The following is a 12,032-nucleotide window of genomic DNA, read 5'->3' as shown; positions in this document are numbered from 1 at the left end:
TCATGTTGGAAATATTACAGGCTATTAAGAATGACTTAAAAAAGGGTATGGAAAGCATCGCTGCAATTGCTGGTGCATCCTCCCTTATGGAGAGGTAATATTCAGCTCGCATTCGATTTGGTTGGGTGACAATGGAAGGAATTAAAGGAAAACTATATGGGTCATGCAAAATGACTGTAGAGATGAGGAGGTTTGAAATTGGATTAGATTGTAGCTGAATAAAGGGGAATTTGAAACTGCTGTTTCCATTTTTTAAGAGGTGGCACTAGTCTAGGCCCTTCTATTTCACACTGAATAACACTTCATAAATTACAGAGGGAGAGTGTTGGAAAAAAACCTATCCTTTTAAAAATTATTTGGTCTTTTTACCTATTCTAAGGCTCTGTCCCCACAGCACTTTATTATTGTCTGCTTTGCTCTCATGTTCTGAGACATTAACGTAACAGAATGGGTCAGTACATCAAAGGCACATTGCAGAGAGGCAACAGAAGCAAAGAGCAGCACATCCACAGTTTTTGACCCACACCACTGCTTACGAATGTTCATTCTGGCCCTTCTAGAGCCACTTCTACCTGCTGCATTAACATGCTATTCCAGTAGTTGGGAAGGACTTCGGTTAAGGACAAAACTGCTCCTGTTTTAAGTGGGAAATTAACTTTTTTCCTCAAGGACTTTTGCAAAACCTTGGTTTTATTAAAATCTGAATTTTGAGTCAAAATGGATTTCTAGTCATCCTGTAATAAAAAAGTTGCTATAAATGTATTCACTGCACCGCAAAAAATAAGCATTCTTCTATTTTCAAAGATTTATGAAGGAGACTTGGAGAGTGAATTTAATAACTTTGAGGACTGGGTGAAAACTTTCCAGCTCTTAAGAGGAAAATCTAATGACGAAGTCCATGCTGACTCTGAAGACAGAATAATAGGAAAATTTAAGGTAAGCTTTAATGTTGATTAAATAGGTAATAATTTAGAGACTTTATGTTTTCATGCATATTTCAGGTATACCAAAGATGAAAGAAAAAGACATTGACAGTCTGTTGTAAATAGAATTATCTCTTTTATTGGATCCAGAGTCATATTTTTCCTTTCTCTTTTTCTGATAGATGAAAGCAGCATCCAGCACCAGGTATTCACTGTTGTTTTGAAACAAGGAATTACAAAAAAGTTTTAAATCACAGAAGGGGAAGAAGAGATATATTATGTAGTCCAGATTCCGCTAATGCAACTTTATTACTGCACTATCAGTTACATCACCTTATGTGTAATTTTCAGTAATTTAAATGGAGGCCCTTACAGCTACTCCAGTTGGAAACAATTCCACAGCCTGATCCAGGGCACCATTAGGCAATCTGAAAACATAGTTCAAAGCATGAATAATGTTAGTAGGATTTCAAGGATTTAGAGGAATTGATTAAACTCATTGATACCTCAATTAGTTTGCAATGCAAATTTCTGTTCAAATGACTTGCTAGTTGCTTTCAGGCACTATGAGCTACTCAGCAGCATGAGTCAATATTGATTTATATGAGTTGTACGGTGGTTGCAAAAATACAGTTGGATTCCAGTCACACTGTTGTGAAACTACCCCAGTGGAATTATCAATTTGCAAATATACAGTTAAGGGCAAAATATTATTCTTAGAATATTAATATGAAGAAAAATAGATTTAGAACACCTGCAGGTGTTAGTCCTTTAAATAATAAAATAGAGAGCTAAGAGCATGGAAGTACTTCTTGCAATCATCTATATGTGATGATAGTACCATATTATAGAGCAAAGACATTTTAAAATATGATGTTTAATGCACTGAAGCCTGTGTTCCCTTTGAGTGGTACCACAAAATGTGTTATGTATATGTATGTGCTGCAGCACAGGCTACATGAATGATGTTTTATTTGCATTCAAAGGGTTGTTTTTGTATTGCCCTTGATCTGTTTTCAAGGGACCTAAAAGATAGTGTATTACCAGGGCTCCTTCTGCATATACCCAAGTCCTGAGGATGGCAGCTTGCTGGATGGAGGGCAGCCCCGCATCCTGCAAGGGATACCATCAAACCACTCTGTCAAAGTCCTCATCAGGATTTATATTGTGGCAGTAAGTAGAAAAATGTTCTTTTAACCTTGAAATAACTTGGACGTTTCTTTTCAATTCAGTTTACCTCCAGTGTCTTTGCAGTGAAGCTTCTGAAAATCGTCATCCATGTGGTAGAATTTTTTTTTTTGCATATTTTGAAATATGTTCAGACAATGTTTCATGTTGTAGAAATGCGTGTTCAGAGTAGAAAATGTTACGTATTCCTCATGATAAATCACAAGACTGGAGAATCACTTTACTTGTTCAAACTGAAAGGGCTAGAGACATAACTAACATAGTATGGACAACCTGTTCCAGCCACATTATGCAAACGCAGCCAGTTTTAATCAGTAGAGTTGTTCCAAAATGACACACATTTAAACAAAACCTCAGTAAGGGGAAATGGGAGCATATTTTTTGAGGGCTGTGAATTGCATGTAATCAAAGTGGTAGATGTTGTGAATAAGTTATGGGGTGGAGAAAGAGATAGAAATATAGAGGACAAGATGATGAGAGAGCACAAGAAGTAAAAGGGGTAGAAGGAGCTGGTATTTCAGAGAAACAAGAGAGTTGCAGGTGATCTAAGAGGGGAAGAATGGCATGCAAAGAGACAGTGGCAAACAAAACAGAAGAGAAGAATAGGAAGAGATTGCTTTATTTCCAGAATATAAAGACTTCCATGCCATCTTGTAAATACAGTCTGAAGAGTTGTTTTGCAGTGTTCAAGGATCTGGACCATATTTTTGGGAAACCTTTCCTGAATCCTACATGCACTTATGCAGCCAGCTTCTTCCTCAGCGTTGCCTCTCCTGCTCATCTCTTTTTCCATCTTAGTGATGGGACAGCACTTATATCTTCTCCACCTTTGCAAACTCTTTTCTTCTCCAGATCATCTTTTCCCAGTAGCCTGCAAATCTAAATGCCAAATTTTATATTACATGAGGCAAGCAAAGCCCCTGCACTTCCAGAACACCCAGGACTGGGCAGGAAACCCACGGTCCTGTGTTGTGACCATGCTGCATTTAAGCAAGCTTCTTGAAGACAGTCTTTATTCCTAACAGGCGTTTAACCTCAGCCCAGCTGATCCAGATGGCAAGTCAGATCCCTACATTGTGCTGAGACTGGGCAACACAGAAATTAAAGACAGGGAAAACTACATCCCCAAGCAGCTAAATCCAGTATTTGGAAGGTCAGTAATGGTTTATTTTCTTACTGAGGGGTGATTTCTGCTTTATCACTTGCCACCTGTCCTGGTTTTGGCTAGGACAGAGTTAATTTTCTTCCTAGTAGCTGGTATAGTGCTGTGTTTTGGATTTAGTAGGAAAATAATGTTGATAACACACTGACGGTTTTAGTTGTTGCTAAGTAGTGTTTATACTAAAAGTCAAGGATTTTTCAGCTTCTCATGCCCAGCCAGCAAGAAGGCTGGAGGGGCAGAAGAAGTTGGGAGGGGACACAGCCAGGACAGCTGACCCAAACTGGCCGAAGAGCTATTCCATACCATATGACATCATGCCCAGTATATAAACTGGGGGAGTTGGCTGGGAGGGGCGGATCATGGCTCGGGAACTAACTGGGCATCGGTCAACGAGTGGTGAGCAATTGCATTGTGCACCACTTGCTTTGTGTAGTTTAATTCTTTTAGTATTACTATTGTCATATTATTATTATCATTATTGTTGTTTTTCATTCCTTTCTGTCCTATTAAACGGTCTTTATCTCAACCCACGAGTTTTTTTTTTTTTTCCTGATTCTCTCCCCCATCCCAGGGGTGGGGGGGGAGTGAGCGAGCGGCTGCGTGGTGCTTAGCTGCTGGCTGGGGTTAAACCACGACACCACCACTATTGCTGTTACTATTACAAAGTGTTTGTTATATGCTGATTTCTGCCTGTTTGGATGTTTTGTAATTCTGCTGGTTAAAACGTTGAGAATTGGTGTCACCCTGTATGATTATAAATTATTTCATTTTCATACCAGTCAAAACACATCACGGAATGCAATCTGTGAGAGGTTTTGCAAAATGATGCATGAGAGGAAATGAGGCAACAAATGATCTTGTCTGTCCAAATTAATGCAATTGTTAAGTTTAAAGTGAAATAAATATCAGCACAGTAAAGTGTGATTTCACAGTCTTTGTTGCTATTTCAGGTTGAAGAAAGTGCCAAATAAATCTCATCATTTTAGGACTAGGACAAAAAAACTAGTTTTTTGAACCCACACAGCCTTCTGAATGGGGGAGCCAGGGGCAAGCTGTCAGTAAACTCAACTTTGTATTATCAATGCTTTATACTTATTTATATTGTTAATCCTAATAGCTGTGATTTTTTGCCAGTAAGCTTCCCTGTTTTAAGAAGGCTGAAAATGTTTTGAATTGGGATGGAGTTACTATATAAGAACTTTAAGACAGAGAAACTATACTGCGTTGGACTGAAAGCCCCCTAGGCCATGGTCCTGTCTGCAAAAGCAGAGACTGAAGGAAAAAAGCGTAAGGAGAAAAGACAAGAACAGAGTGGTCCCTCCATAGCATGCCATCTCAGTTTCTGTGATTTAAGCTCTTCTTCAGTAGAGGTTGCAACTGAACCATCATTATGATAAACTGTAAAGCACAGCCATTATGGATGCATATAGATGGAATGGGAAATCGCCACTGTGTTTGTTTTAAACAAGGTCAGGAATGAGCTGTTCATTTGGATAGTCCTTGCTGCTGCTGCCAGTGGCAACACTGTGGTGACTGGACCAGCAACTCCTTTGCAGCAGTAGCATCAGTCATAGTAACCACCTCTTGTCATCCTAGAAGCCCTGGTCAGCAAGGCACCACCAACCTCTAGCAATCCCAGGCCGTTCCCAAACTTCTCTCTCCTCAAAAAACTGCTGCGCTGTTGCTACAAAATTGACTTTGGCCACTTCGAGAAAAAGGACAAAACTCATCCTTCAGGAGACAAAGCTCAGTTTTGCCTGTGCCTTGGAGAAATCTGGAGCCAGTGTTGTGCTGATGAGGATGTCCTGTCTTCCACTAATTTGTCAAATCCCTTTTAAAATCACTTTATCTTTTCAGCTTCCCTAAACATCTCAACAGCAACGATTCCTATCCCTGAAAAATGTAGAGTGAAAAGGGAGTTCTGATCTTTGCTTTTTTGAGACTTGTTTAAACCTTTTGCCTGATCATTTTGTTGGGTGCCCCCAGATTCCTATAGTCAATATTTAACCTGGAGCTTTTGGAAGAAAACAGAAAAGACTCAGATGTCCCTTTTGGGGGTTCTGAAAGGCATGTGAAAACTCTTACATACAGCTTCGTTAGCCTTGTAATTTCCATACTTCCACCTCTATTGGATTCAGGATAAATCATTGCGGCTGACCAGCTCCGTCCCATTGCTCTGTCTACTGTAGGTAGGAACGATCTTAGAACTGTACAGGGGGTGGTAGGGAAGCAGGAGAAAGAGAATACTTCCGCACTGTGTGTTTCCAGTATGTTCAGATATTTCATTGAAACAAAAAACACTACCAAAACCCCCCACTGGTTATTAGAAGAGACACTGTCCACACGTTGTTTGCACAGTGTTCATTAACTTAGTCTTTTAGGCTTCAAAACTGATTTGACTGCAAGTAGGTTTCAATTTTTGCTGTAGATCATTTGAAATCCAAGCTACGTTCCCCAAAGATTCCTTGCTCACAGTTCTGATCTACGACCATGACTTCGTGGGGACAGATGATCTCATTGGAGAGACTAAAATTGATTTGGAAAATCGTTTCTACAGCAGGCATCGAGCTACCTGTGGGTTACAAAGTCAATATGAACTGTAAGTACCTCTTCAGACAGTAACAGAGCACACAGTGAGTGACTTGACTTGAAGAAGTAGTTCCGGATGTGGCTAAATATTATGCTTTGTCCAGCCCAACAGTGTCACAGGAGGTATTTTAATTAAAATTGGCCAAAGAGCTTAGCAGTGGCTTTGCGTAGCTGCCAGCCTCAGTCGGAAGTGGATATTTTAAAATTAACAGCACTGTTCACCAAGTATTTTAGATAGTAAACAGCCTACGTGTAACATACCTGCTTGATAAACTGCCTTTGGACAGGCATAAAGGGCAAATGGAAAAAAAATCTGTCAAAGAAGTTATGACAGGGCTCTACTCTGCTCTCCATTATTCAGCTGCAACTGGAGTGATTGCAGTAAGGCCAGTGGGACTGGTGTGGCACTGGAGGGAGTGGGAGCAGAGTGGGGCTGCTGGCATGGCCTCTATAACAGAGGTGGGTCACAGGGTGGCGGTGTTGAGCTCCTCGTCCCTGTCGTATGGCTGCACTCTCAAGGACGTTGTGCACAAAGATTAATGCCAAGAAAGTCAAACTAAAATAACTCCATTGCCCTGGGGTGGGGCACTAACCTGGGACATGCGGGCTTGGGGTTCTTCTCCTATGGTTGTTCCTCTATTTCATCTACAAACAAAGGGTGGACAACATAAAAAAGCAATCCAGGAGCACAGACCAAACCCTAAGACTTCCCTTGCCAGCTCAGTCTCCAGTGTGAAGTGTTTCTTTATGTACTTGTTCCAGGTCCCAGTTAATATCTCAGCTTCTCCTCTGCATGTGGAAGCCGCAGAACACTTCTCCTTAAATAGAGGTAGAATGTGCAGACTTGAATCCTTTAGGTAGAACAGGGAACGAGCTCTGGTCCTTTTCCTCTTGGGGAGCATGCCAATGCCTGGGCTACTTCATCTAAGCTGTGGGTAAGGCTGCCTTAACTTCTCCTGTGTTTTAAGGGAAAGGCGTGGTTGGCCCCAGGACCTGAGCAGACAGAGAGGATCTCTCAAGTAAGAAGCAGTGCTGGACAATTCAAAGGAAAAGTTTGGCTGAGCAGATGTCAGGGCCACTGACCACGAAGCAAATCTCTGCATGGGAAGTCCTGATTTGCTGGTGCACTTTGCTGAAGGAAAACCTCACCCATTTCTCTTCGCTCTCTGTTCCCTCATTGCAGAGAAGGGTACAATGCATGGCGAGATGCAACTAAGCCAAGCGAGATCCTCACGAAGTTGTGTAAGGACTACAGAATAAGTGGACCCTTCATGCGGCCAGGGGAGATACAAGTAGGAACAAAAGTCTTTAAGGGACAGACAGTCTTCACAGAAGATGAGGACGGTAATGAAGTAGTTCATCATTCTTCAACTGCATTGTAGCAGTACCAAGAGCCTGCTCAAGCTGTAGCTGGGGCCCCATTGTGCTATGCACTCTAAAGTCAGATAACTGGAACCTGTCTCTGGTTTGAAATACTCATATAACTGTGGTGATGAAGGCTGTGTCTATATTAGCTATTGCTGTAGCTTAATTGCAGAGAATCTGCAGGGTGAGACAGTTATTGCTGATGACCTGACATCCCCATGGTAGGTGTTGGGGGACACTTTGGACTAGCTCCTGCCTGATCCCAAGGATGGGATGCCCAGGATTGGTTGGAGTGCAGGGGACCCTCTTGGAACATGTCTTCTGGTTTAGTTTCATCTGAAAGGAGTGCAGCTTGCACGCTCTGAGATCCTTCCACACAGCATGGGAAGTCAATGTGAGTCTTTTCAAAAAAGCATTCCCTGTCTAAACTAAAACACTAGTGTAGACAGACCCAAGAAGTGAGAAGAAGGGGGAAGGGAAATACAGATGTGAAGTGAGTTACTCAAGCTCTGACAAGTCTCTGTTTGACCACAGTTAGGTTCCAGGCCACTTACCTGCCAGTCCTACCTTACCTATTTGGCTTTCCTCTCTGTTGGTTTTTTACTCCTCTTGGTTATTACCACTCTGACTGCTTTTCTGAAGCACTAACACAGCGCTGTGTAAATCCAGGTATCTGTGGGGTCCATGAATCCAAAGGGCAGGACAGAACTTGCTTTCAGAGCTCCCAGATTAAAAAGAAGTCAAAGCTACCAGGAAGTTGAGTGTCCATATCACATAGGGGTGGAGTGGGACAGAGCTATCAGTGAAAGATATCCCTGCCCATGACAGGGGCATTGGACGAGATGATCTTTGAAGGTCCCTTCCAACCCAAACCACTCTATGATTCGGTTTTATACTTAGGGTAAGGAAAAGAGGTGTGAGGATGGAGACTTTAAAGGGGGAACAAAAGGAGCTGGTCTTGGAGACAGTAGTGGACACTGTGGCAGTGTAGGGAAACCTCTACTCCCTTACCTGTGTTTATTCGTCTTTGAGCAAATTCCCCTTGGCAGCTACAAAATATAGCTCACACCTCAAGTGGAAGGCTGCTCAGGTAGCACTGTTGAAGGGAGAAGAGTTGATCCATTTTTGGTTTCTTGGCCTGAGAGAGATTTATGACTCCAGTATTGCTGTTTGTTTTCCTCACTAGCAGACAACTGAGTGTGACTACCAGCAACAAAATCTTGCGATCAGAATTCTGGTTCACTAAAATGAGCTTCAGACAAACCAACATCAGACAAGATGATGGAAACCAGAAGCAAGGAAATACAGAACCAGATGGCAAAGTCCAAAGTACTTATGTACATGAGTTTTTCAACATGTTATAAAGAAATAGTTTACAGCATACAGTCTTCTGCATAATTCTTATCCAGATTGCTGTTGTGACAAGTACATCTGGGTCCTTATTTCCTGCTCGGTTTCTGTGCTGGTCATCATTTGGATCTGTAAAACTAAGAAAGACCACAGATTCGAGCTCTAGAGGAGTACTGAAAAGGGGAAGCAGTACCATTTCCACTTTACAGGTGGAGAAAATGATATGGGCCTTACATCCAGCTTTAAATTGCAAAGGAAAGAATAATTTAACTGTGCTCTAGGAGCATAGAAGTTAGACAGAATAGAATAGAATAGAATAGCATAGAATAGAATAGAATAGCATAGAATAGCATAGCATAGCATAGCATAGTTCAGTTGGAAGGAACCTACAACAATCATCTAGTCCAACTGCCTGACCACTACTCCCAGGTAGTCTAGGACTACCTGTAGCCAATGGGAAGAAATAGGCATCTTCAGAGGCTGAAAACAATCTTTAGAAAGGTGTCTTAGAGAGGATATGGGTTATCTTGGGACAATCTATGTCCTTGCTATTGAGGCTGCCTGACTGAGTAGCTCAGGCTAAAGACCGTGCTTTTAGCTGGCTAAAATTAGATGAAATACATCACATCTCAAACACATGTCGGTACACAAGAGGGAACCAGGACTCATAACCACAGGGTCACCCTTCCTCACTCTCTGAGCCATTAGGGAGGGTTTAATACCTACTGTTTAAATCCCAAACAAACCTTTTGTCACCTATCAGCAACTCAGAGATAGCAACACCTGTAGGAAAAGCGGTAACAGTTTGCTGACACAAAGAAGTCTTAACTTTCTTCTCACTTGGCTACTTCTCTCCTAATCTAGGAGATATCCCTCTTCAAAAGTCTGGGTTCCTTTTGTGTGGAGCTCACACAAAAAGGGAGGAAAGAGAAGCTCAAGAGCTGCAAAGGCTTTCTCTGCTTTCCCATATCCACCCTACTTTCAATATTAGCAATGGTCCTTCCTTGATGTGCCATTCTCTGGGGTCTCCCTTCCTCCAGTGGCCAAGCTGAGCTGGTCAGGAGGTGACATGTGCTTGCCCATGGACTTCAGCCCTCTTCTCTTGAGGTGTGATTTGGTTCTCCAGGAGGGTCTTTGCTGTTGCCATCACAAGGCAAAATAAGGTGTAGATATAACTACTAGTGCCTATTTACTGTCAGCTCCGTCAAAATCCAAGTCTCCTTGTCTTTCATGAGCTGTAAAAAAGCCTCACATTTGCAATTTTCTGTAAAAAGAGTAGTTCACAGGTTTCTTCCATCTTCCTGTTAGAAACTGCTGCTGTAATAGTGAAGTGATTCGCTGTGTTTTACAGATAAACTGCTGCCCAGGTCCTAATCTTCTAGTTACCCCAGTGGGTACCCTTATTTACAAGAATTAAATGCATTTCAAGACCCTTCTTTACTTAGCTGGGATACATAAAACCTTCCTATTAACTCAAGCAAATTTTTAATGATCGTCTTTAATAATTAATGGAACATATTACCAAAGGGTAATTCATCTCTGTTCTTTTTGTTTTACTCTTTCCTATAGAGGAGCCAGTTGAATCGTATGAACATCTTTCCTTAAAGGTTTTACGTGCTTGGGAAGAAATCCCTGGAGCTGGATACAGACTCGTCCCAGAGCACATTGAGACTCGACCTCTCTACCATAAGGATAAGCCAGGCATGGAACAGGTAGAGCAGCTCAGAGGTAGTGGTGATGGTAGACCCAGGAGCAGTTTTCCTTTCCTCCAGTTATTGTGATTTCTATTTGTATCTGCAAACTTACAGGGACAGCATGCAAGTGTTGTATACGTGAGGCTTTGTACAGTATCAACCTGGAAATTGTCACACATGTATGTATACAGCCAGTTACCTAAATACACAGTAATCACACAAGGTGTAACTGCATATTTTCATTCTTTTAAATGCTTCAGTTTATTAAGTTAACACAAACTCTGCTTGTATTTAGACTTTGGTTCTTTTTTTCCGTTCATCAAGTACTATTTTTATATGGATTTTACCTTGAAGTTGCCAATGTTTGAGCTCAATTCCAACTTCACCAAATTCCTGAGAGATTGATAGAATATGTGTATGAAAAAAATATATCGTATAGTAAGTTTATAGATGAAATCATAGTTACAGGATAGTGAGCTGGTTAGTGCTTATAGAGGAAGCAGTGGTTTTGGATGTCAGAACTACATTTAAAGCCTTTTAAAGTCTCTCTAAAATAGGGTTACAGAGATGTTTATCTCTTTGTTTTCAAGGGTCGTGTACAGATGTGGGTCGACATGTTTCCTAAAGATATGCCTCTGCCAGGACCCCCAGTGGACATTTCACCAAGAAAACCCAAAGGGTAATACTCTGTGCTTTCCTCCCAGCACAGTGGCATAAGTCTTCAAACACTGAGTCTTTCTTAAGTGTCTGGAAAGAACTATAAGAAGAACTATCACAACAAACTTCTGTGATCCTGAGAAAAGTTTTCTTACGTTCACATGACTTCAAGTCAAATGAGAGCATCTAGTTTGGTCTCCTCCATTAACTCAAAGAACTGCTGGTGATTTTTTCATCAAGGGCTATCACACACCTCTTTTAGAAAGATATCCCTTTTTCATATAGAGATTGCAGGTGACTAGAGGTGAGAGTTCCTTAATAATTCTGATGTTAGCATCCACTTGTTGAGCTGAGAGAAGTAATTCTGGTTTCACTACCTCTTTCAGCTAGATAACTTACTTGACCCTGGTTGAGATCTTTAATCTGATGCAATAGTATTACACCTATTGGATTTCCAGCGCTTCGTTCAAATATAAGATCAAGAAACACATAAAGCAGCAACAGATAGGAGAGATACATTTAGAATAACCTTCTCTCAAATTTCACACAGATACTTATGCTGCTTTATATGCAACACTACACATAGTTCTTCAGGCTAATTGAATGTTTGTAAATGAAACACAAAAATGAGCAACAGAGTTCTCAGCCCATCCTGTATCAGTGTTATTCCAATATTTTAGCAAGGCCTTTCCTGAGAATTTTATGTCTGAAGCAGCATTAGGTACTATTCCTGCATTATTTATATTTGAACAAGAAACAATGCAATAAGAACTTGTTTCTTTTCCTTTCCTTTTACAAAAGTCAGGATGTGACAAAAATAAGTCTGTGTAACAATTACTTTCTTCAGACCAGAACTTTCTATAAAGCTCCTTAACAACAAGCATTTTCCAATCCAAAAAGATTTAAAACTAATCATACCCACAAACCCAAAATGTTGCTGCCATTTTTGTAGTCTACAAAAGCAGGGAAAAATATTGCCAAACCATTAATTATGAGAAAGAAAGGAAACATGCAAACACGAGTTACACATTTTGCTGAGAAATGCATATTTGCTGCAGCAAAACACACTCCAGGCTCTGTAAGACTTCAAACACTTTGTGAAAA

General features: G+C 41.0%; 1 protein-coding gene across 1 annotated transcript in view; it reads left to right on the top strand.

Annotated features, from left to right (window-relative positions):
• FER1L6 (fer-1 like family member 6) overlaps positions 1-12,032 on the top strand; it is a 125,066-nt gene that overhangs the window by 101,585 nt on the left and 11,449 nt on the right. The window contains exons 30-36 of the mRNA XM_050892928.1: positions 805-936; positions 1,971-2,096; positions 3,137-3,264; positions 5,702-5,872; positions 7,046-7,206; positions 10,147-10,289; positions 10,862-10,950. Coding sequence (XP_050748885.1) covers positions 805-936; positions 1,971-2,096; positions 3,137-3,264; positions 5,702-5,872; positions 7,046-7,206; positions 10,147-10,289; positions 10,862-10,950 — 950 coding nt within the window. The remainder of the gene's footprint in view (positions 1-804; positions 937-1,970; positions 2,097-3,136; positions 3,265-5,701; positions 5,873-7,045; positions 7,207-10,146; positions 10,290-10,861; positions 10,951-12,032) is intronic.

The sequence above is a fragment of the Gymnogyps californianus genome, chromosome 2 (assembly GCF_018139145.2).
Source record: "Gymnogyps californianus isolate 813 chromosome 2, ASM1813914v2, whole genome shotgun sequence".
Classification (NCBI taxonomy): Eukaryota; Metazoa; Chordata; class Aves; order Accipitriformes; family Cathartidae; genus Gymnogyps; species Gymnogyps californianus.
This window is presented reverse-complemented; position numbering and strand designations above follow the sequence as displayed.